We start from the raw sequence: 26,856 nt of genomic DNA, 5'->3' as shown, positions 1-26,856 counted from the left end.
TCACTGCGACCATGAACCAATAAAATTTTCTAATCTTAAGGTCATAGTAAGTCTCTCAATATATATATTTGGTTTATAGTGTTGTACCTTTCATCAGTACCTGGTAGATCTGGTTTTCTTGTCAGTGCCTTTCTGGCTTACAATAACAGAAACCTAAACAGGTACTTAACTGCAGTTGAAGTCAGGTTTGGGGTTTCCAGACCTAGGTACATGTGTAAGAAATCAAAAGGGATCTTTTTTTATTTTTTATTGTGAACTTTTTTTTTTTGCGAAATTCGAATATCATTTTTATTATCGAATAATTAGAGCAGAAGGAATATTTGAATGTTTGACTATCCGTGCACACCCCTAGTAAATAGGCTGGCAACATGCTAGATACATAGTAATACATGCTAGCAACACTTAGCTAAGTGCTAAAGCATGCTACTAATGCAGTGAAACAGGAAGTTACTTCAATTCAGGCATATAATGTCCAATCTGCCCCAAATTGAACAAATTTAATAAGAGTCCTCTCCTGAACACATCAATATGCCAGTATTCGATGATAGTGCCACCTGCTGGCAACAGGAAGTGACATGTTTAAAACTGTTATGGACTGGCAACAGATCTGCCCCAAACTTCATACGTTTGACAAGAGTCCTGTCCTATACACATCAACATGTCTGTATTTGGTTATAGCCATGGCGCCATCTCCTGGCAACAGGAAGTGTCATGTGTAACACTATTATGGACTCCTAGCAACATATTAAAAAGCGTCAGCAAGTGTTAAATGTACTGTCAACATGTTAGAAACATACTAAAGCAAGCTAGCAGCACTTAGCTAAAGGCTAAAGCATCATATTAATTCAGTGAAACAGGAAGTTACTGTAATTCAGGCATATAGTGGCCAATCTGCCCCAACTTGAATAAATTTAATAAGAGTCCTCTCCTGAACACATCAACATGCCCATATTTGATGATAGTGCCACCTGCTGGCAACAGAAAGTGGCATGTTTAAAACTGGTATGGACTGGTATGGATTCTAGAAGTATACTAAAACTATAACTCAGGTAAGCAATGTCCGATCTGCCCCAAACTTCACACATGAGTGAAAGTGACGTGACATTCAGCCAAGTATGGTGACCCATACTCAGAATTTGTGCTCTGCATTTAACCCATCCGAAGTGCACACACACAGAGCAGTGAACACACACACACACTGTGAACACACACCCGGAGCAGTGGGCAGCCATTTATGCTGCAGCGCCCGGGGAGCAGTTGGGGGTTCGATGCCTTGCTCAAGGGCACCTAAGTCGTGGTATTGAAGGTGGAGAGAGAACTGTACATGCACTCCCCCCACCCACAATTCCTGCCGGTCCGGGACTCGAACTCACAACCCTTCGATTGGGAGTCCGACTCTCTAACCATTAGGCCACGACTTCCACATTCGACAAGGGTCCTTTGCTGAATACATCAACATGCCCATATTCGCTTATATTCATTGCGCCACCTGCTGGCATCAGGACGTGTCATGTTTAACACTTTTATGCACTATTTGCAACACAGTAAAATTAGCCATTGTGCGCTAATCATGCTAGAAATATTTTCTGCAGTGCAGTGCGAGGACCCTAATGGAATTGCTCCGTTTATTATTAGGGCCCGAGCACTGTAGTGCGAGGTAAGAGTCCTGGCCTGAATTGCTCCGTTTATTCTTCTTCTTCCTATCCGAAATGAATCGCATTTTTGAGGGCCTAAACATGCTCAAAAACTCACAAACATTTGCACACGCATCAGAACTGGTGAAAGTTTACAAAAGATTTAGGGTTCAGAAGTGGCAAAAAGTGTGGCAAAAATGCTCGATAGCGCCACCTGTTAAATTTCAACGGAGTGCGCCACGAGCTGTGTTTCACGTACATTCATGAAAATTGGTACACACATGTAACACACCATTATCTTCAAAAAAGTATTTTAGTACAAAATCCAAAACCCAACAGGAAGTAAGTTATTTTGAATTTCCTGTATGATTTTTGTGCAGTTTTTGCCATTTCCATGCCTCGTACTTTGACAAACTCCTCCTACAGTTTTAATCTGATTATCTTCAAATATGGTGAGGGTCATCATAAGACCTTTGTGATGTTAAATTGCGAAGGTTTTGAGTTTTCGTCAAGGGGTGTGTCCCTGGCGGCCTGACAAAGTTTGATGTTTCGCCGTGAAACAGGAAGTTGCTGTAACTCAAGCAAGCAATGTCCGATCTTCCCCAAACTTCACACGTGTGATAGGTGTTCTGTTCTGAACAAACACCCAAGACCAAATTTAGTTATAGTCATACCTGCTGGTAACAGGAAGTGACAAGGTTAACACTGTTATGGACTCCTAGGAACATATTAAAAAGCATCAACAAGTGTTAAATTGGCTGGCAACATACTAGAAACATAATAAAACATGATAGCAACACTTAGCTAAGTGTTAAAGCATTCTACTAAGGCAGTGAAAAAGGAAGTTGCTGTAACTCAGGCAAGCAATGTCCGATCTTCCCCAAACTTCACACGTGTGATAGGTGTTCTGTCCTGAACAAACACCCATGACCAAATTCTGTCATAGTCATAGCGCCACCTGCTGGTAACAGGAAGTGACATGGTTAACACTATTACAGACTCCTAGGAACATATTAAAAAGTGTCAAAAAGTGTTAAATAGGCTGGCAACATACTAGATAAATACTAATACATGTTAGATAACACTTAGCTAAGTGCTAAAGCATGCTACTAATGTAGTGAAAAGGAAGTTGCTGTAACTCAGGCAAGCAATGTCCGCTCTTCCCCAATCTTCACATGTGTGATAAGTGTTCTGTTCTGAACAAACACCCATGACCAAATTCAGTTATAGTCATAGCGCCACCTGCTGGTAACAGGAAGTGACAAGGTTAACACTGTTATGGACTCCTAGGAACAAATTAAAAAGTGTCAATAAGTGTTAAATAGGCTGGAAACATGCTAGAAACATAATAAAACATGCTAGCAACACTTAGCAAAGTGTTCAAGCATTCTACTAAGGCAGTGAAAAAGGAAGTTGCTGTAACTCAGGCTAGCAACGTCCAATCTGCCCCAAACTTCACATGTTTGACAAGAGTCCTGTACTGAACACATCAACATGCCCGTATTTGGTTATAGTCATAGCGCCACCTGTTGGTAACAGGAAGTGTCATGTGTAACACTGTTATGGACTCCTAGCAACATATTAAAAAGTGCCAGCAAGTGATAAATACACTGGCAGCATGCTAGAAACATACTAAAACATGTTAGCAACACTTAGCTAAATGCCAAAGCATCATATTACTGCAGTGAATTAGGAAGTTACTGTAATTCAGGCATACAGTGTCCAATCTGCCCCAAATTGAACAAGTTTGATAAGAGTCCTGTCCTGAATACATCAACATGCCCGTATTCGATGATAGTGCCACCTGCTTGCAACAGGAAGTGGCATTTTTAAAACTATTATGGACTCCTTGCAAAATAATGAAAAGCATTAACATGTGTTAAATAGGCTGGCAACATTCTAGAAGCATACTAAAACATGCTAGCAACACTTAGCTAAGTGCTAAAGCATGCTACTAATGCAGTGAAAAAGGATGTTGCTGTAACTCAGGCAAGCAATGTCCGATATGCCCCAAAGTTCACACATTTGACATGGGTCATGTCCTAAATAAATCAACATGCCCATATTCGGTTATAGTCATAGCGCCACTTGCTGGCAACAGGAAGTGTCATGTTTAACACTTTTATGCACTATTTGCAACACATTAAAATATGCCATTGTGTGCTTATCATGCTAGAATTATTTTCAAACATTCTAGCAACACTTACTATGTGCTAAATGATGCTATTAATACTATGAAACAGGAAGTTGTTGTAACTCGTGCATACTAAATTCATACATTTCCCAATCTGACCCAAACATCACATGTTTTATAAGAGTACTGGCCTGAACACAACTAAAGGCCAATATTCAAACATAAGTATAGCGCCACCTGCTGGCAACAGGAAATGACTTTTTTTATACTAATTTAAACATGAGATGTCTGATCTGCCCGAAACTTTGCATGTTTGGTAAGAGTCCTGGCCTGAAGACATTTACATGTCGATATTCAGTTAATATCATTTTCAAAATGCTTTGAATACAGCATCTTATTTTTACTTGATTTGCTTCAAACTTCATCAGAATAATGACAAAACACGGCCGATGTAAATCTGTTGTGGAGATATTGATATCTAATGTAGTGTTGCCATGGCAACGTGTCAAACTTGAATTCTGTTATGGTGATTGTGAGGCAGGTAACAAGCTCAGATTTACATGAAACTCAGAACACTGAGTTTCAATCTATATATATATCTATATATATAAACTATATATATATATATATATATATATAAATAATCTATATATATAAGATTAATCTTTATATATATAAATATATTTATTATTATTATTATTATTATTTTGCTCTAACAAGAATTAATCTATATTTAATTAAATCAACAACATTTTATTTTACATTTGATTTGTCCATTTCTGCATCTAAACGCCTAAAAACCTAAAACTCTATTATACTATTGTTAGCAATTTCTTTATCGTCCAGTTTGTCTGCTGTACACACTGTTATTTTCATAATAAGCTTGTTTGTTAGATTATAGACAGTTACAGTGGTCTATAATAAATATTAACGGGTTTATTCAAGCTGTTTAGAATGAAGTAGGCTAATTTTTTTTATGTAAATCCAAAAATAAATAAATAAATAAATACAAATAAATAAATAAACATTGGAAAACAATAACTGTTGTACTTTTTATACATTTTTGTATAATTTCATAGTTTATGTATTAAAATTATAAAAACAAAAATAAATTTAGCCACTCACATAGAAATCTCTTAGGCCTTATCCTTTTCTGACAGTTTTAGGGATTTTTAAAAATCCTAAAAATCCTTATTTGTGCTGCAAATAATAATTTCAAACTCATTTGACACTGACCTATGACATCCTGTGACATGCTATTTATCTGAATTTACATAATCTCATGGATATAACAGTAAAACTGTTCAGCTCACAGATGAAGACTAAGCTGTAATGCAAGCAGAACTTTCACAAATGCTTATAGGTCAATAAAATCATTACAAAACACTTATAAATCATTTAAGGGTTGGATAACATTGTAAAATAATGTCTAATTTGTTAACATTAGTAAATGCATTGGTAACAATTTATAATAGCTGCACTCATTATTAAATAGTCAGTTCATGCTCTATAAAGTCTTGTCCCAACATTAATAGTCATTAGTAAGCAGCTTATAAATACAGCTATAAATAACTTGTTCTTGCAAAGGAGAGTAAAGGGTCAGTTATCTTCATAAGAAAAATAAAAATAAACAAACACAACACAGATTGATACAGAACAAAGAAATATTTATTTCAATATGCAATAATAGGAAACCGTACACTTGAATTTCATTTGATATATATATATATATATATATATATATATACCATACTTTCCACACTATAAGTCGCACTTTTTTTCATAGTTTGGCTGGTCCTGCGACTTCTAGTCAGGTGCGACTTATTTATCAAAATTAATTTGACGTGAACCAAGAGAAATGAACTAAGAGAAATGAACCAAGAGAAAACATTACCGTCTACAGCCGCGAGAGGGCGTTCTATGCTGCTCAGTGCTACTGTAGCCTACACTGAGCAGCATAGAACGCCCCCTCGTGGCTGTAGATGGTAATGTTTTCTCTTGGTTCTTGGTTCTAAATAAATGCGACTTATAGTCCAGTGCGACTTATATATGTTTTTTTCCTCATCATGACATATTTTTTGACTGATGCGAATTATACTCAGGTGAGACTTATAGTCCGAAAAATATGTTTTGTATATATATATATGTATATAGTAGGAGCCATTTTAGGGATGGTAAAGGTTTTGTGTCCACTGGGTGGTGCTGTGGCTATGTTTGATTAGAGAACTTGAGCAACAAGTGTGTGTATTGGTATTTGGGAAGCACAGTTTTTGAGCATACGGCAGAGTAGCTCGCAAGGAGGATTCTAGTTGTATGCGGTCCATAATGTATGGCTTTATGTGTACATGTGAACAAGGAGAGGCCACAAGAAGTTTGAGATCATGTTAAATGGAGCTCAAGTAATAAAGAAAGACATTTGTTATGCATCTACATCCGTCTGCATGGACTCTGTTTCTACATGTTTTAAACTTGCTTACTCCTATTATCAACGGCATTGGAAAGCCAGTACACACACACACACACACATACATATATATACATATTTTCTGGACTATAAGTCCTATAACTTTTTTTCATAGTTTGGCGGGTCCTGCGACTTATAGTCAGGTGCGACTTATTTATCAAAATTAAGTTGACATGAACCAAGAGAAATGAACTAAGAGACATGAACCAAGAGAAAACAATACCCTCTACAGCCGCGAGAGGGCGCTCTATGCTACTCAGTGCTCCTGTAGCCTACACTGAGCAGCATAGAGCGCCATCTCACGGCTGTAGACGGTAATATTTTCTCTTGGTTCTTGGTTCTAAATAAATGCGACTTTTAGTCCAGTGCCACTTATATATGTTTTTTTCCTCATCATGACGTATTTTTGGACTGATGCGACTTATACTCCGGTGCGACATATAGTCCAAAAAACCATGGTGTGTGTGTGTGTGTATATATATATATATATATATATATATATATATATATATATATATATATATATATATATATATATATATATATATATATATATATGTAGTTGAAAGTCCAATTCAAAAGGAGATATTTTATTTCCCGCTGGGCACAGTTTACCTGATGCCACCAGGGTAGCGTTGCACTGATGGCTTGAACCCGCCATCGCTGCTTGCAGCTATATTATTTGTTTTGTAGTTCTCTAGGAGGTTCAAAGTAAAAGGTCAGAACCTGAGTTTTTTGTATATTTAATTTATAATAATGATCTCCCCCTTTGAGGGCCCAGTCACAGACTGCATGTAGCCTTGGAGTTAGTTGTTCTCTGAACATCTTATAATATTTGGATGTGAAGCCGTCCGTGCCTGGGCTCTTATGACCTTTTAGTCTACTTATTGCTGCGTTTATTTTGTTATCTTTAATTTCCTTCAATAGATTGCTGTTTTCTTGTTCAGTCACTTTTGGTAGGTTCAGTGAGTCTAAGAATTGTTCCATCAGATTGCCATTATCCAACTTTGGCTGGGAGTATAGGTCTTTATAATAAGTTTCAAAGCTCTCTTGTATTTTTCCTATATCGTGGTGTATTAATCCAGTTTTTGGATGTTTAATCTTGTAAACTGCGCTGTCAGATTGTTGTTTTCTTAATTTAAATGCCAGCCATTTTGTAAGATCTATCCCATCTCATAATATCCTTGCTTTATATATAACAGCGTTTTCTGAGTTTCTTCAGTATAAATTGTAAATTATATTGTCTGAGTTTTATGCTGCTTTTGTAAATCCTTAAGATTGATCTGTAACTTTTCAAGTTTCTCTTTTCTTTCTTCGTTTTTTTTTTTACAAGGTGGTGTAGGCAATTACTTACCTCCTTAATACTGCTTAATAAGCATCCCACAGAATGGATCAAGTAAATTCTCCATTATCATTTTCCCTTAAAATATAAATACATTTTAGTTCTTAGTTATTCTTTAATTTGAGGATCATTTAATATACTTGAATTGAGTCTCCAGATTGTTGATTTAGGTTTATTGTTAGTGTAGATGGATAAAAGTACAGGAGAGTGGTCCGATAAATCAATTGTGCCAATGTTGCACGTTTTAATTCTGTGTCTGTCTTTACTAAAGGTAAAAAAGTAATCTATTCTAGAATACGTAGAGTGGCCTGCAGAATAATGCATGTAGTCTGGACCAGAGGGGTAGAAGTCTCTCCAGATATCAATAACTCCAGTTTCAGTCATGATACGGATTATCTTTCTGGTGAGTGATTTTTGTTGTGGTAAATTTGTATATAATCTAGTTTGGATAATCTTATATTCATATCACCTCCACATATCAACATTCCCTGGGTTTCTGATGTCATCATTTCAAATAATTGTTTGTAAAATACCCAGTCGCTCCCATGTGGTGCATATATGTTAAGAATAGTGACCAGTAAGCCATCAATTCTCCCCTTGACCAATAAGTATCGACCTTCTTTATCTATCTTTTCAGATAAGTGCTCATAGCGGGTTTAGTGGGAAATTAGGATTGCCACCCCCCTTCGATATCCTGACTTGTAAGATGAGGAGAATACATGCTTATATGGGCATCTCTTTAATTTTTTGTGCTCCTCGTCCAATAAGTGTGTCTCCTGTAGCAGGGCTACATAAGCCTTTTCCTTTGTCAATTTAGCCAATATTTTGGTTCTCTTTTGTGGATTTACCACCCCATTTACATTAAAAGGAGAGGATATTCAATAATTGATTAGTGTCTGTCATTATTATTCTGTGAAATATGGTAGGTCATTTTCAGGGGAATTTTTACTTTACAAATGACAGACATGGCCAATTCAAATGGGATTAAGATCAAAGACAACCTCCTCAATTATTACAAATGATACTAATCCCGTGCGAATATTTGAAAATGAAAATGTATGGAAACATAAATTTATTTAAATACTAAGAAGTGAAAAAATGTGGATTCATATCTTCTATTTGTGCATTTAGTTAATTGTGTTTTTCATTGACAGTATTGTTGGAAGCCTTGCTGAGGAATGGTACTTCGACCGGGAACAGCACTGCATTTTGTAGGAAGGCATCAAATGGAACTGACCCCAGATCCCAAACCCGGCATGAGTCACAGAAAAAGGACTCAGCAGCTGCAGACTTAACAAAAGGATTTACCAAGGAGCAAGCAGAAGGGGTACAGAGGCAAGTGATCTTGTATATAAATATTGGTGCCCAAGCACAGAAAGTACGATGATGGTACCTAATATTTTCCCAATGATTGTTATTTTTTTTATTTTTTCAAGGTTTTGGGGCATTAGGGACCTTTAACTGCCTTAGGGACCTTAAAGCAGTTTAAAGCAAAGTCGGCATCAAATAATTTTTTTTTTGTGATTTAATTAGGGGTGTGCGATCTGATGATTTTTGATCATGGACGATAAAAATGTCTCCATGATGGCACCTCTGGCACTGTCATATACTGTACAACACCACATGCATGCACAGCAGTGTTAACTCAGCGGAAGAGTTACTCTCTCATTATTTACATGTGCTTTTAAATGTTTAATTCGCGTGCTGGTCTGACCTTTGCTTTTTCTGAGCACCACATACACCCGAACAGAGTATGTGAGTGGAGCGGTGTGTTTTTAACTGGAGCTAGGAGCGGATTTTTTAAAAAGTCAGAGCATCGTGGTTTTCACTCGCTCCAAGAGTGCTCCAGCACCGCTTCATCACGAATACAATTCATGCCAACGGCCCGTAATATAACTGCATATTCAGCAAGAATTCACGTTACTGGTTTTTAATGATTTTGAAATCTGTAAGAAATGCATCTATCTGTAGATAAAATAACTGACAAGAATGATATATTTATCACAAACAAAATTTGCACAGCAGAATGCAGCAATTATACCTATTAATGCTGATAATCATGTTATTAGTTTGGCATGTGGTTATTTTTTTAATATAGGCTATGTTATGAACATAACATTTCAAACATACTGAAATACTTTAGCCACGGAATTAAGGCGTAGTGGTGCGGGAGAAGGAACTGGTGATATATAGGCCTACGTGTCTGTATATTAGTTGCATGCAGGTCTTAAAGGGACAGTAGGCCTATTAAACCTCGAGCCTACTGTCATTACTACCAAGGGATAGATCACCCTAAAATTTCATTTCTGTCATTATTTACTCAGTCACATTGTCCCAAACCTGTATTAATTTATTTCTTCTGCTCAACACAAAAGATATTTAGAAAAATGTGGGTAATTTGGTTTGTGCCGATAGACGATAGAATCATGTATTGACGACAGTCAGAGATATCGACATAAGCAGATGTCTCTGTCAATAGTCAAGACGATATTAGGCTCATTCTCCTATTAATGTATTAAATAATAATAATAATAATAATAATAACTATTATATATATATATTTTTTTTTTTTATTAGGCAGCCTTTTATAATTCGGCTATCAAACTGCCCAGCTATTTCACTTCAGCACCGCATTTCTCACACACACGCACGCACACACACACATGTGCATGTACGCGCGTGAAAGACGATAGTCGCTGAAGAAGTTACTTTGACTACTTTGACTCAAAGCGTTACTTTGACTCTGATAACTCGTTAAATCCATGAATTGAAAGAGATAGAAAATGAGGAGTTGGTGTCCCACACATTTAATGTCTGGTACACAGCAACATGCTCTTCTCATGCATGAGAGATTAACTCTTTCTTGGCGTTACAAATAAAGTAAAGACAAAATAATAACAAGGCGGGAGAGTGAACTTATCCCACTATGGATGATAAGTTCGCTGAACTTATCAAAACTTACATCGTTTGCAGATATAACGTATTTCATTGCACTTTAACAAGTAATCTGAACGGCCTATATATGTGCAATATTTTAAACGAGCCCTCACTAACTGAGTTTAATGCCAAAGTTATGTTAGAATGCATCTCATTCTTGTTTCTGTGGCGGTGCGTCGGTCTCATCATGAGGCGCAGGGTCGGAGCGATGTATGACTGATGCATTAGTTCAATTCAACTGTACTCCAAATATATGAACTTACCTGTTTTGAATACTTTTATATTTAGTGAGTTCTTTTATGTCCAATATTAGTGTTAAACTTTTGGACTTGATGAAATCTATTATTGATTTTCACCGTTGACTGACTTTGCAGAACATTTAGACTGATAACTTCTATGCGCAGATGCTGCAAATTTGTCACAGGACACGCGATATGACAGTTGCGTCTGACTATATATGAACTAGCTGTTTTAAATACAGTATTTTTATATTTAACGTTAGTTTAGCAGTATGTTTGAAAGTATATTTTTCAATTATTAGGGTTTCCATAGGCTCACTCTCTTGCACCTGCGCGGTTTAAAACACCAAATAGTTATGCTATGACAAGAACAAAGAGTCTCTCTCTCGCTCCACCCATGCACGATAATATCGTGTATCGTTGATCTCACAGGCTGATGATATGACGATTTATAAAAATGACCATATCGCCCAACACTAGTGGGTAACCAAAAAGTTGCTGATCCACATTGAATTTGATAGTAGCAAAATATACTGTGGAGCAGCAACTGTTTGGTTTTCCACATTCCTCAAATAGCATTTATGTTCAGAAGAAGAAAGAAAATCATTCAGATTTAAATCAACTTTTGAGTGAGACAGAATTTTTCTTTTTGGGTGAACTATTTAACGTTAATAAAAACAAAACACAGAGAGAAAAATCACTCACTGCTCTTGACTGAAGGAATTTAATACAGTTGCTTTAGGAATCAGTTAATATAGTATTTTATTTTTATATTTGTTCATTCAATTTCTTCAATGCTCCTGCTAAAAACACCTTGGAACTAGGGACTTTGGGCTGGTACTTGGTGTGTTTCCACTGCAAGAACCATGAACTAAATAAAGTTCCGGGTAAAAGAATGCCCCTCAGAAAGTCCCTTCTGGTGAGGTCGTATTTTTCAAAGTTCCAGAACTTTTGGGGGCGGGACTTGGGGCGCTAAAAATGCTGATTGGTTGAGTTCACGCAGCATTGTGATTTCAACCACCTGTCACGTTTATGAACTTTTGTTTCCTTATTTGGTCATCTTCCTTTTCTTGTTTTAGTTAATTGATTGATCCTCACCTGTCTCCAGTTCCCTCATCACCTGTGTGTTTAAATACCTGGTCTATTTAGTTCTCCCTTGTCCGTGATTATCGTTGTTGAATATCGTTACGTTGATGTGTTTGTATGTAAATGTATTAGAACCTAACCTAAATGTCTTGTTGATGTGTTAATGCTAAATGTAATCTTGTATATTGTCTGTATTCTCCGTCATCAACAGTAAACTCCTTATTTGTTCCAGATCCTCATCTCGCACTTTGTTTTACGTTTAGCACTAGCATAATCTGTAACAGAATCACGGACCCAAACAGTATAGTTTATTTAGCGGCGTTTTTCTTTCTTTTTGGTTTTTTTATATATTTTTTTCCCTCTCCCGGAATGGCCATCCCAGCAGTCCGTCTCCTGTGCCTGGAGCAACTGGACCGTTCGCTGGAAGACCATACCAGGGACTTTCTCGATCTGGCATGCCTTACCCACTTCCCCGACTGCTCGCTCTCAAACTTCTACTACACCGGCCTGAGCGAGCGGAGTAAGGCACGCCTACCAGCGAACGGTCCCCGAGAGGATTTCGCCGCTTTCGTGGAGTGGGTGCTGGAGAAAAATGGATCTTCGTCTACCATCAGAACCGCCGAAGAGGATATCTCCAGCCCCACTCCCGACCCAGAGACCAGCCAGCAACCATCAAGCCACACGGAGCCAGAGCCCACCGCAGCCGCAGAGCCCGAGCCAATTCAGGACATCGAGAGCGCGACTGACCAGGTGTGTGAGCCGGCAACAACGTGCATCGTGGGAATCCTAGTGGAGATCGAGGGCGTGGAGGAACGCCCTGCCCACACTTCCGTGACTGAGGGTGAGTTGTATTCAGTCTCGGGAAAGAATATGGAGCAACTTATGGACCTTATGGACTGGTCTATGGAGGTAATCCCTAATTTTCCTGTCTCTCCGCTGGTTCCGTGCAGCCCTGATTCCCCTGTATACCCTCTCAGTCTCCCACTCCTACCTCCTCCAGTCAGTTCCTCTGCTCCATTTCCGCTGGTTCCGCCCACCCCTGAATTTTCTGTTTCTCCGCTGATTCCGCCCAGCCCTGAATTTTCTGTTTCTCCGCTGGTTCCGCCCAGCCCTGAATTTTCTGTTTCTCCGCTGGTTCCGCCCAGCCCTGAATTTTCTGTTTCTCCGCTGGTTCCGCCCAGCCCTGAATTTTCTGTTGCTCCGCTGGTTCCGCCCAGCTATGAATTTTCTGTTTCTCCTCTGGTTCCGCCCAGCTATGAATTTTCTGTTTCTCCACTGGTTCTGCCCAGCCCTGAATTTTCTGTTTCTCCGCTGGTTCCGCCCAGTCCTGAATTTTCTGTTTCTCCGCTGGTTCCGCCCAGCTCTGAATTTCCTGTGTCTCCCCTCGTTCCGCCCAGCTCTGAATTTCCTGTGTCTCCGCTGGTTCCGCCCAGCTCTGAATTTTCTGTGTCCCCGCTGGTTCCGCCCATCTCTGAATTTTCTGTGTCCCCGCTGGTTCCGCCCAGCTCTGAATTTCCTGTGTCTCCGCTGGTTCCGCCCAGCTCTGAATTTCCTGTGTCTCCGCTGGTTCCTCCCAGCTCTGAATTTTCTGTGTCTCCTGTACTCCCTCCCAGCCTCCCTCTCCCACCTCCTCCTAGACCTGCCAGTTCCCCTGCTCCACTTCCGCTGGTTCCGTCCAGCCCTGATCCTCCTGTGTTTCCTCCCATCCTTCCTCTCTCTCCTCCTCCTAGACCAGCCCGTTCATCGACCTCATCTCCGCTGATGCCAGTCAGTCCTGCAGCTCACCCTCAGTCCGCGCCATCTGGGCGCGATGGTTCGCCGCTGGACTGCCAGTCTCTAGCTCCGCCTTGGCGCGTTAAGGCCCTGTCTCCGCCTCCAGCCTCCGAGCTCTGTACTCCTCCTTGGTCCTTCGACCCAGCGGTTCCGCCTTGGCTCTAAGCTCCCTCGTCTCCACCGTGGCCTGTCATCCCACCTGCTCCACCGGGCTCCCTCGTCCCTCCGGCTCCACCTTGGTCAGTTGTCGACCATCCGCCGCCTCGGGACTCCACTCCTCTTGTTCCACCTCGTCACTCCATCCCTCCGGCTCTGTCAGGCTCCTCCTTCCCTCTGGTTTCACCTCCATCCTCGGTCGCTCCGGCTCCACAGCGGTCTCCCAGGACCCCGCCGCCGCCTTGGTCGCCTGAGCCTTCTGCTCCACCTAGGCCCTCCAGATCCTCGATATCACCCTGGCTCTGCGGCTGTGCTGCTCCATCTTGGGCTCCTCACCCACCGGTGCAGTCTCCGCCTGTCGGCCCCCTGGTGTCGTCGGCCCCTTCACCATGGCTCTTCCCGCCGTCGACTCCACCATGGATCTTCGTACTGGCTGGTCTCTGGTGGACCATCTGGCTCCTCCTGCTCCGGGCTCCTCCCTGGCTCCTCCCTCCATCCACTCCGCCCTGGTCCCTACCTCCATGCTCCCTCGTCACCTGCTCCTGGCCTGCTCCTCACCCGCCTCCAGAACCCCCACCCTCCCTCCGCTGGTATTCCTCTTGCGGTGTGAGGACGCACCGTTCCGGGAGGGGGCGAACTGTCACGTTTATGAACTTTTGTTTCCTTATTTGGTCATCTTCCTTTTCTTGTTTTAGTTAATTGATTGATCCTCACCTGTCTCCAGTTCCCTCATCACCTGTGTGTTTAAATACCTGGTCTGTTTAGTTCTCCCTTGTCCATGATTATCGTGGTTGAATATCGTTACGTTGATGTGTTTGTATGTAAATGTATTAGAACCTAACCTAAATGTCTTGTTGATGTGTTAATGCTAAATGTAATCTTGTATATTGTCTGTATTCTCCGTCGTCATCAGTAAACTCCTTATTTGTTCCAGATACTCATCTCGCACTTTGTTTTACGTTTAGCACTAGCATAATCTGTAACACCACCATTTATTCAGATAATTTTAAAAATATTACTGTTATTGTGTCATGAAATGTAATTTAAAAAATATTTCAGGTGAGAATGTTGTTGTTTAAAACTCAAATCTGTGGTTTATTTATAAAGATTTTTATCTTCACCCTCTTTGTCCTAAATATCTGCCATTCTTTTTTTTTGTAACCTTGAAATACTTTGTCTATATAATATGGACATTAGTTAATTCTGCAATGCTCAGACAACTTGCAAAATAGCAAAACCAACATGACAAAGAATTGGGATAAAATCATGAATTGTGATATTTCTATAAAACAATTGTGATATGATATTTTTTCCATATGGCCCACCACTAGATTTAATATACATTAACCCTCTGATGGTCTTCGTTTCTGTCCACACTCGTGTTTTTTGGGGTCTCCAGAGACCCCAGACAATAACATTTAATTTTGTAACAAGATAATAGTTTTTTTTTTTACAAATGTAATTTTACTCTGTTTGTTAATGTTTTTACTCAACATTTGTGCAGTTTTTAGAGGATTTATGATATCTTTTAAATGTCTATAAATAAATAAATAAATAAATATTTAATTAGGCTTTTTACAAAAAAACAGCATTTGATGTAAAATTCACTGTATAAAAGACCCAGATTTCTAACTTTCATTCATGGGGATAACATGGATAATTTTAAATGATTTAATGTAACATTTATACCCATTTTTTTGGAAAATGCAGTTTTAAAATAAATAAAATCAATAACCACTAGATGGCTATAGAGCTCCACTATATGCTAGTTGCTATTTGACTACCTGAAAGATATATTTTCACAAGTTGGATTCAGTTGGATTCATATCTAAATATTATAAAATCACAATTATAACAAAAATAAAATAATTTTTGTCAAAGTTTTTATTTTTTTACTATGCATTGTCAATGCATTGCAAATGTCAATGCATTGCAGGCAGTAAGCATGGTAAACCGCATGACTTCTGTAGACAGGGTTGGAGCAGGTTTGTGTGTGTGTGTGTGTGCGCTAAATTGTTTTGTCCCATCCTGTCATCTCTCTCTCACTCTCTCTCACTCTCTCTCCCTCTTTGGTGGTTCTGCATTTTGCATGATTTTTTAAAAATAATTATAAGAGAGCAGTTGTTTTATATCCTCACAAGTGTGTGTGTGTGTGTGTGTGTGTGTGTGTGTGTGTGTCTACACATTGTCGGTGTCAGTGTCACCACTTTATATTTGTGTTGGTTCTGCATTTTGGATGATTTTATTTGACAAATGATAAGAGAACAGTTTTTATAATCTCAAAAATGTATTCCTCTATGTGTGTGTGTGTACGCATGTTGTGAGCAATATAATTTAGCATTAATTTGTGCATGTTTTTTGCATTGGTGGAAGTGTGCCACTTTATTTGTGCCATTTCTGTCAATGTGTTCTGCGTTGTTTCTGATTTTGATGATGAATTTAGTCTTATTTTGATTGCGGGGTCTCAAGAGCACGGGTGTCACAAATTTTGTCACGCTAACATAAAAACAGATAGGCCTATCATTCCAATTTTTTTTGTTTTGTTTTTGTAGATCTAGAAAGTGTTGAGAGCCGTAGAAGGTTTCATACCATTTGGACAAAGGGAACATTTTTTTTTAATTTGAGCAAAAGTCTTTTGGGGTGCAGAGCGAGCCTTCACCATCTTGGAATTACAGTTTTAGTCACTTCCTTTTTGGCTTCACGAGAGAGAGCGGGAGATTAGCGCTCGGTCTAAACAAATAGCACATGCTGTCAGTGATTTCATCCACTAGAGGCCGCTCTCACACTCTGTAATGAAAACAGACCTTTCTTAGCCACTACAGCAATGGACGCTACCCGGAAATCTGGATCAACATGGATTTTTGCCATTACCCCAATTGTTCAAGCAATCAACTATCAGTGCAATAGTAAATGTTTAAATTACCACAGTCTAAAAGGGCCCTAAGAAATCTGTTTAATTTTTCTTTCTAAATTCAATTTTATTAATTTTTTTCTATTTATTTAATTTTTCTAGATTTAGTTTTTCCATTTAAATTTATTTTAAAAGTTAAATTAAAGTTTATTAATCAAAAAGCAAGTGTAATTTATTAAAATCATAAAACTTAAACCTTTCCACATCAATTTAATAAAAGTTTAACAAAAATTACATGTTTAGGAGTCTATGAAATGTTTATTTTTTCACACCATATTTTTTATTGTTACCAAATTCCGTGTTTTAGCATGTCTAATTATTTGAATGCATAAAACAACTCAAATAATTTTTTTCTTAAAGAAGCCTTATGATTTTTTTCCTAAAAAATTCTGTGTGTATTTTTAATTTTTATTGTTATCAAATCAAGGCATGAAATATACATTTAATTTCTTTTAATTACTGAAAATTAAGTTTTAAAATGAACTTTTTTGGCAAATAAAGGGGATTTACTATTAAAATTAAAAAATGGAAGAAATGTTGTGTGATTATTCCTTACAAAATAATGTTTGTTTCATTTTAGTAGTAGGAGTAGGCCATGTACATTCAACTAAAAATAGACTTTTTTGACGGGTTGCCGTGAATACCTTTACAATTCTGTGCATTAGTGTTGTGCCGATAGACGATAGCATCGTGTATCGATGATAGTCAGAGATATCGACATAAGCAGATTTCTCTGTTGATAATCAAGACGATATTAGGCTCATTTTCCTATTAATGTATTAGATTATAATAATAATAACTACTATTTTTATTTTTATTAGGTGGCTTATTATAACTCTGATATCTAACTGCCCAGCTATTTCACTTCAGCACTGCATTTCACCCGCACGCACGCACGCACACACACACACACACACACACACACGAGTGCAGGAGGATTAGAGCCTGTAGTCGCAGTTGTCCGCCTTGACTCTGATAACTCGTTAAATCCATGAATTGAAAGAGATAGAAAATGAGGAGTTGGTGTCCTACACATTTAATGACTTGTACACGGCAACGTGCTCTTCCCATACATGAGAGATTAACTCTTTCTTGGTGTAACAAATAAAGTAAAGACAAAATAATAAGGCGGCAGAGCGAACTTATCATCCATAGTGGTTCTCACGTAGTCCTTCTCTTAAAGACTGATCACTTAACTTATAACACACACTATGTGTTGATGATGTAGAAGGATGTGAGAACCACTATGGATGATAAGTTCGCTCTGCCGCCTTATTATTTTCATGCACTCCGCACTATAATGTGATGCATGCAAAATACATAGTTTTGACCGATACAAAGTCTTCATCCACAAACAGACGTACATTGTCCGCAGATATAAGGTATTTCATTGCACTTTAACAAGTAATCTGAACGGCCTATATATGTGCAATATTTTAAATGAGCCCTCACTAACTGAGTTTAATGCCAAAGTTATGTTAGAATGCATCTCTTTCTTGTTTCTGTGGCGGTGCATCGGTCTCGTTATGTGGAGGCGCGGGGTCCGGAGCGCTGTATGACTGATGCATCAGTTCAATTCAACTTTACTCCAAATTTATGAACTTACCTGTTTTCAATACTTTATATTTAACGTGTTCGTTTATGTCCAATATTAGTGTTAAACTGCTGGACTTCTAACTGGGAATCTACTATTGATTTTCACCGTTGACTAATTTTGCAAACATTTAAACTGATAACTTCTGTGTGCAGATGCGGCAAATTTGTCACAGGACGCGTGATATGACAGCACACATGACTATATTTGAATTAGCTGTTTTATATATATGGAATTACATTTGCTTCAATAAAAATGAACGAAACTTTATAAAACTGAACGTAACTTTTTCAGAAACTATCAAAAATATGCTATTACAAAAGAAGAAAAACAATGAAAATGAAAAAAATTAACATAGTTTCACAAATGTAACAGGCTCTTCAAATATGCTTCATTTTTGTTAATGTTTTTCAAAGATTCGTTTTCGCTGATCGTGGATTCTGAATGCATTGCCACCGATTTCGCTTTTGCTTCGCAGTTTTTCATTTGGTGTTTTGACACAAACTTCTCATGGGGGCGGGGTTAACAGTGATCTACTCTGATTGGATAGTGAGCTTTTGATGGACAGGTGCTCTCTGTCCGGGAAGTACAGACGCCACTCAGTGGCGTCAGAGAGTGGCACGCATATTGGAAAGCTCTCGCTGTGATTTGTATTACTAAATATGTAAATAGTATTTGACATTCGATCGTCTCGGTGTGTAAAGATGAGCTCTTGTCCTTCAAGGCAGCTTGAAGCGTGTGTTACTGAATGACAGTAATAACCCGCAACAAACTGTAGCACACTGTAACATGAAAAACTTGTATCGATGTTATTGGTTACTTCAGTAACACAAGCTTACTTCAAGCTGCCTTGAAGGACAAGCGGAGGAGGAAGATGATGCCGCTCCGTGTCTCTCCTGAGAGCTCATCTTTACAGACTGAGACGATCTAAGGTCAAATATTATTTACATATTTAGTAATACAAGGCACGACGTGTTGCATATAAATCACAGCGAGAGCTTTTTTTTCTTTTTCTTTCTTAATGCAGAAAACAAAAACATACAAAAGTATAAACATACATCACATAATATCAACCACAAAAAAAAATTAAAATTAAGAATAAAATAAAACTAAAGAAAAGAGGGCCTGAATCTAAACAAAATTACACATGATCAAAGGTGGAGCAAATTCTAACAGTCCTTATAGCTTTCTTATTTCTTATTAGACACACCAATGTCATCCCAAAGTTTTGAGTGTAGTGACATGACCAAAATAAGTGTAGTTTCTTCAGAACTCGAACAAAAAGAACATGTAAGATCAATGTCAGATTTCAATCTTTTTATAAACTTCTTTACAGGATAGAACCTGTGTATGAGCTTAAAATAAATTTCTTTCACTTTGTGAAAAAAAATTTTTGCGGTAGAGACCAGATTTAATCACCACGAGAGCTTTCAATATGTGCGGCGCGAGCCACTGAGTGACGTCTGTACTTCCCGCAAGAGCACCTGTCCATCAAAAGCTCACTATCCAATCAGAGTAGATCACTGTTAACCCCCGCCCCCACGAGAGGTTTGTGTCAAAACTCCAAATGAAAAACGGCGAAGCAAAAGCGAAATCTGTGGCAATGCATTCAGAATCCACGATCAGCGAAAACGAATCTTTGAAAAACATTAACAAAAATGAAGCATATTTGAAGAGCCTGTTACATTTGTGCGACTGAGTTCACTTTTTTTTTTCATTTTCATTGTGTTTTTCTTCTTTTGTAATGGCATATGCACTCAAAAAAATTACTCTTTAAACTTACTTAAGTCAATTATGGACAGTGGTTCCACACAACCAAATTGTGTTTTGATAACATTAATGGAATTTGTTGAATATATGCAAACTCCTTGTGTTGTGACAACACAACTGAATGAGGTAGAATCTATGTGAAATAGTAATGTCCAACCAAATCAATTTATTCACTTTGCTTCAACTTAAACCGGTTAAGTTAACTGAACATGTTTTGGTTTATTACAATCTAGCCAATTTTGTTTCACTCTATCAACATAAGGAGGTTTGTTTCAAATTACTCATTTCAATTATGGACAGTGGTTCCACACAATTAGTTCTAGTTACTTTAACTAAATATTTTCTATTTAAAGTTACTCACTTCAACAAAGCATTTTTTGTGTGATTTGTCTTGTAATGAGTCAAAAGTCACAAATGATCAAAGTGTATTTGTTAAACAAGCAATAAATAATTACACACAGTTACAGTAAATACAGTTTAAACCACATTACAGAATTACAAAAAAATTGCACAAAATAGCAGAAATATCAAACTACTCATTTTCTAATTGGCATTCATGGGTAACCAATCAAACCTTATTCCAGGAACAGGAACTGGCTCCAGAAATAACTTCTTCAGTATTCCAAATGTGTACCTGAGTTCAGGAGGGTTGCTCAAGTTCAGTCCATATATCAGTCCCAGCAACATGGTTTTGCAGACTGTAAACTGTTAGGTCCTGAAGAACTTTATCCTTTAAAACTCCAACTTCTGCTGAACTGTCTTCAATGATGCAGCTTCAAATAGATTCCCACGAGTCTTCCGGATCACCTACTGATTGCTGCCAGCGTCTGTATCCTAGAAGTATTTAAAAGGGTGGAGAACTCAAATTCTTGTGTATTAACTTTAACAAATCATTTATTAACCTTGAACTCACCATATACTCCATACTGCTAGGGTCTTTATTTGGATACTTCAATTTCAATAGTCTGAAGATGAAAACAACCAAATTTAGCCTTTGTTTTTTTTCCTCCTAAAATTACATGAAAAAAAAGTCAGTCATTCATCTCCTTATGGGAAAAACAGGCAAGCAGAAAATGGTACATACATCTGGACCCTGCACGGTAAGCAACAGAACTGGAATGTTCCCAGACCCAGAAACATAGTAAAGACATTAGTAAAACAGTCCATGTGACATCAGTGGTTCAACCATAATTTTACAAAGCTACAAGAATACTTTTTTGTACAAACAAAACCAAAACAGCGACTTTATTCAACAATTCTTCTGCAAATCGCATCTTCCACCATTATCAACAGCACGTAAATAATTCATGCGCATGGTGCTGCTAACCTAGAACACGCATGCACTGAGCCTTGATTACACGCAGAAGAAAGCAATGTTCATGCCTCTTGTTACTCTCCATAATGGCGGCATATGTGATTTGGAGAAGAATTGTTGAATAAAATCGCTATTTTTGTTTTCTTTGCAAAAGTAGCTTTGTAAAAGTGTGGTTGAAGCATTGATGTCACATGAACTGTTTTACTGATGTCCTTACTATGACTCTGGGAACATTTCAGTTGCATTGCAGCCTTTATGGAGGTTCAAAAATCTCTCGCATTTTCATAAAAATATTAGGGATGCACCGATTGACCCGCCATCAATCGGAAACCGGACGGTTTTTGCTTAAAATACGCGATTGGTAATCCGCCGGTCTTTGGCCTTTTTTTCGGCCGATTTTTCCGGAAGTGCGTCCGCGTGCTCAGACTACATCTACATGAGGGTGAGTAATTAATAGGGCTGTCACTTTTGTGAAAAAAATCATTTTCGATTTTTAAGACATAAGTGTTCATTGAATCGATTGTAAAATCGATTTTCCATGTCAAAAAAAAAAGACGTTTCCTTTTTCAATGTCAAATAACGCACAAACATAAAGAGAGTGCTGGAAACGCACAAGGCAGCAATATTTCTTATTTATTGGCATGAAGTTTCGTGCAGAATAACAAACAGCAAACAGCAAAAAATATATGTGCAGAGGGGACGGCTGCCATGACAAAAGAAAAACATCAGTGCAGGCTTCAACCCGGCTGCATTTATGATTTAGGCAGTGTTGGGAAGGTTACTTTGGAAATGTAATAGGTTACAGATTACAAGTTACCCTGTTTAAAATGTAATAGTAGTGTAACTTTTTCAATTACTTTATTAAAGTAATGTAACTAATTACTTTTGAGTACTTTTTGATTACTTTTATAAATTTGTGAAAATTAAAGAATAATAAATAAAAGCATATACATCAACTTAAATACAGTTATCTAATAAGCATGTGACGTATTCTGTGTAATAAACTCCTGAAACATTGGTGTTTTTTTGAAACTGCTGTCTCTTTGTATATGATGATAGTTTTCTCAAAATAAGTAAAATGCACATGAAGTGACACAGAGCAGTTCTAGAAATTATGTTTATGTGCTCGTGTACTCCTATATTGAGGCAGCAGAGGTTGAAAACACTGCGAGCTTCAGTAGGCCTATGTATAAAAAATTCAGACTGGAAAATTCAAACTCACACAAACAAATTCATGGACAAAACTATTTTTTTGTATGGACCTGACATAAAAAAAAGGTTTAAATCTTTAATTTGGGGACATGCAAAATAATTAAAAGTTCTCTCCTGAACTGCACCTTCACTTCCATTTTTCTCTTCAGTCTCTTTATTTTGCCCTGTTATCCATCTCTCTCATGACTTTAATAATCAAGATTGATAAAAACTATACTTTACAATACAATACTCTACAATACTACAATATCTTTATAGAAAAATCCTAATACTGTACACGAGTCATGTTTTTCCCTTACAAAAGTTAAACATGCTTTTATTAGCCTATATAAAAGTAAAATAACGTTTTTTTTTTTGCAAATGGATTTTTAAATAAATACATTTGTAAAATAATTTTACATTTTTGGTTACCACAGTTAACCAATAGTAACCATTTTCTCTGGATTTATAGTTAAATATTAAAATGTTAATTTTTGTAAGGTTTGTGTTGTTGTCTGTCGTAGCTCCCCCTAAACCTATTAAAAAAATCTGATTTTTTTTTTCAGCTAAATTACTACTGTAACATTACAACAGATAATAATGATGTCCTTTATAGTATTTTGAGTGATGACTGATGAGCAACGTGCTGTTGCTTGATTAAATAAATAAAAAACAAAGACAAAAAAAGCATCTTTACAGATGAAACTGACCTGAAACCCTGAACAGGAGTTCTGCTTCTCTGCTCCAGCAGTCCACTGTCTCTCTCTCTCTCTCTCTCTCTCTCTCTCTCTCTCTCTCTCTCTCTCGCATTGATTACTCTGAGTCTGATCCAAACCGTTTGGCGGAGGCGCGGAGAGCGCGCGAGTCATGACTAACACTTCATGACTTCTCCGAGATTGAATTATCAAATGGCGGATTCGCAAATGATCGCTTTAGTACATTCGGCAGGCAATTATACAATAATGATATTAAATAGTGGGGCAAAATCGGCTGCCAGGACTCCGGGAATGGTCCCGGTTCTCCCGGTGTCCAGTCCGCGCCTGATTTCCACAGACACGCAGAATGTGCAAGTCATATATTGCATTTTTGGGGCTTATATTCACAGACACTAGTCCATGTCATGTTTTGATTCAAGTGTACTGACCTACTTTTGATTTAGTCATCCAAAATGTGGCATATTCCGTCCGCGTTTTGTTTTTATGACTGGATTCTACGAACCAGACTGTGTTTCCGCATCCCGGAAATTATTAGGGCGGTATGTCTCAGAATAGTCAGTGCAATTTGGGAAATAAATCAGTGAAATCTGTATGTGGATGTGTGTAAATATTCAAATGTAATCCCCTTTGTAATCGTTAAAAATTTCATAAGTAACTGTAATTAAATTACTCATTTTTTCTTAGTAACTGTAACTAATTACAGTTACAACAATTTTGTAATTAAATTACATAACGCCGTTACATGTAACTAGTTACTCCCCAACACTGGATTTAGGCAATTAAAAAATCTCCAAGATTATTTTAAATAATGATTCAATCCATTTCAAACAACTGTTCAAAAAAATTTAACTTTAAATGGACTTGAGAACAGGCCATGTGTCCAGAGCAGAGCGTTTTTTATTCACTATATGTCCAGCTGTTGAGAAGACACGCTCCGACCGCACTGATGTCCCAGGGACACTCAGGTACAGCTGCGCAATTCTCCACCACAGAAGCCGGTCACTGTCAGCTTGCTATATCATAACTCAGAATCTCCTGTAACTAGAAGCGCGAATGAGGCGAATTCGCGTCTACCGCGCCGCGAGACCTCCAGACGCTCTATTCGCGTTTGATGTGAACGCAGCATAAGAGGTCGCTTTCGACGTCACTGGGTCTTATAGGCGCGTAAAATTGCTGGTATTTTTTGTCTAGCTTTCACAACGCATACTGCACTTTCGGAATTCTTTATTTTCTTTTTCTGCTTGTTTGTGAGTTTTGTTACATCTATATTTTTAATTGTTTAATTATTTTAAAATGAATAGTTTACATATTTGGTTAAAATCGATTCCCTATTTTCATTTTCGAAACTTTTTTTGGTTGGTCCGATCGATTGTGCAATCGATTTTCGAAAACTAAAAGTGAAAGCCCTAGTAATTAATGACATGTTAATTTTTGGGTGACCTAGCCAGTTAAACACACCTGAACCAGCTAATCAAGGTTCTTGGGAATTTTAAAACAATAAAGTATTACTAGAAGTTCCAGGCAGGTGAGTTAGAGCTAAACTCCACAGAACACTGGCTTTCCTAGAGCAGGTCTGGACACCCCTGCCTTGCATCAAAATGAATTGTTTTTGGGAGGCAAATTCATTCATAATCTGTCAGTTTAAAGTAATACCACATATTTTGTATTTATTGTATTAATAAACCTAATCTTAATCTATCCGTCTTTTTTTTGTCAATTTCCAGTGGCCAGTGAGAGAATAATGTTTTAATACAAGGTTGTGTTGAGTGCAGTTGTTCTTACCTTTGTAGTGGGCACCAAGAGGGTTTCAGTATTTGTCCAAGCACTCTTCTTCAGAATGCAAACATCTTCATAAGTTCTGTAGTGCGGATCCAGTTTGGCAAAGACTGTTGATTCTAATGGGCCTATGGTAATTCTGTATGTCTCAAATTCTGCACAAATCTGTAAACAAATGAAGTGCAATGTGTTACAAAAAAAGAAAACGGTTTAACAGCAAAAACCAATTAAATTATCAAAATATTAAGTGATTTATTTGTGTGAGTGATGAATAGTATCATGTTTACCATTCCAAAAGGGTGAATCCGATTACATATCTGGAGCATTTGTATAATGTGAATAGCTCAGAGTAGTGTCCGGTTTAAAGTCATTGTATGACCACACCGCCATGTTCATAAACAAAGCTTCAAATACTTTCACTGTGCTGAGCCAGGGCTCTCCAAACTCGGTCAAATTACATGGTTAGACATTTATTTATTATTTAGCTTTTTGCAATTAGTTAAAATATACATATTCTAACAAATAAAGGGAATTACTTCCACTTTTGAAAGTCATTATGTATTACTAGTATACAATTAATTTATACAAATAAATATATTTTGCACACAAAATGAGAAAAGAGAGAAACTCCTGTTCGCCATTTGATTAGCTATGGGAGGAAGTAGCTGAATGACAAATCATTCTGCCTCTTAACATCTCTTATTGTAAGCCATATGTATAATAAAAGTAAAGGTAAGTGATAGGACGTTTTATTTTTGGATAAACATTTTACTAATAAATACAATCTCTCTTAAAATACCTTATTGGGTTATGATATTTAAAACAGTTTGGTTTGATCTAGCGCAGAACTAAAACTTTAATGAAATATTTCCCCCAATTATAAAATAAATTTATGATTAGCTAGCTCCACACTGGAGAGCTGCTTTATAACAGGAAATCAAGTTATAATTCTAGCGACACTGACTCTGTATTTTCATGTTTAATATTGAAAAGCTATCTATTGCATAAGGACTGTTATATAAATAAACGTGACTGGACATTTCTTTACTGGAGTGGCTGGAGAACCTCAGAGTTCGTGCAAACATCCACATCGCTGTAATCAAATATGTTCTTAAGAGCTGCTTTTACATCACAGTCAGTTTTTGTTGTGTTTATGCAGTTATTGAGAGCAAGGCGTGCAGTATATATTTACATATTCATCCAAGGTTCGGATCGGCTTGGTTTGCTCAAACAGAAGTGCTATCTTCTTCTTTTGAATTGAATCAGGAGAGTGTATTACAATCTTGCGCTACAGCGCCACACTGCTCAAACTGCATTATTGGAGGCTTTCACATTAGGCATACGAGATCAAACAACTAACGTTACTCAAAAACATTTGCCGACAATTTTTTTTTATCGTCGACGTTGTCGATAATGTCGACTAATTGTTTCATATATATATATATATATATATATATATACTCAAGTCAATACCTTACAGAGAGTCGTGCGCTTTCACATCTCCCAACCGCTCAAAATCATCTATTAATGGTGCAGTAAACCGATTACACAATACTAGACTGCAAAACAAAAGCACCCCAAAACAGAAACTCTAAGAGAAATTAAAGACTTTGACTTAACACAAGAAAAACTTTAGATTTTCTTACCTGACTGGTACCTCTTGCTCTCCTTCGCACCGTCATCAAATGCGTTGGAAATCGTCACTTCCGGGTTTTTTTTTAATTACAAAATTAAACACTTTACGTAAGTTTAACGATTGATAATTATGTAAAATTGAAAATGAAACATTTTAAGTTGATTAAGCACAATACAATTGTG

At 37.6% G+C, this 26,856-nt stretch overlaps 1 protein-coding gene across 1 annotated transcript in view; it reads left to right on the top strand.

Moving 5' to 3' along the window:
* The window catches only part of dnajb14 (DnaJ heat shock protein family (Hsp40) member B14), a 100,936-nt gene that overhangs the window by 50,174 nt on the left and 23,906 nt on the right, over positions 1-26,856 (top strand). The window contains exon 2 of the mRNA XM_059552361.1: positions 8,729-8,909. Coding sequence (XP_059408344.1) covers positions 8,729-8,909 — 181 coding nt within the window. The remainder of the gene's footprint in view (positions 1-8,728; positions 8,910-26,856) is intronic.

The sequence above is a fragment of the Carassius carassius genome, chromosome 6 (assembly GCF_963082965.1).
Source record: "Carassius carassius chromosome 6, fCarCar2.1, whole genome shotgun sequence".
Taxonomy (NCBI): Eukaryota; Metazoa; Chordata; class Actinopteri; order Cypriniformes; family Cyprinidae; genus Carassius; species Carassius carassius.
The sequence above is the reverse complement of the archived record's forward strand: the minus strand, read 5'-3'. Positions and strand labels throughout refer to the sequence as shown.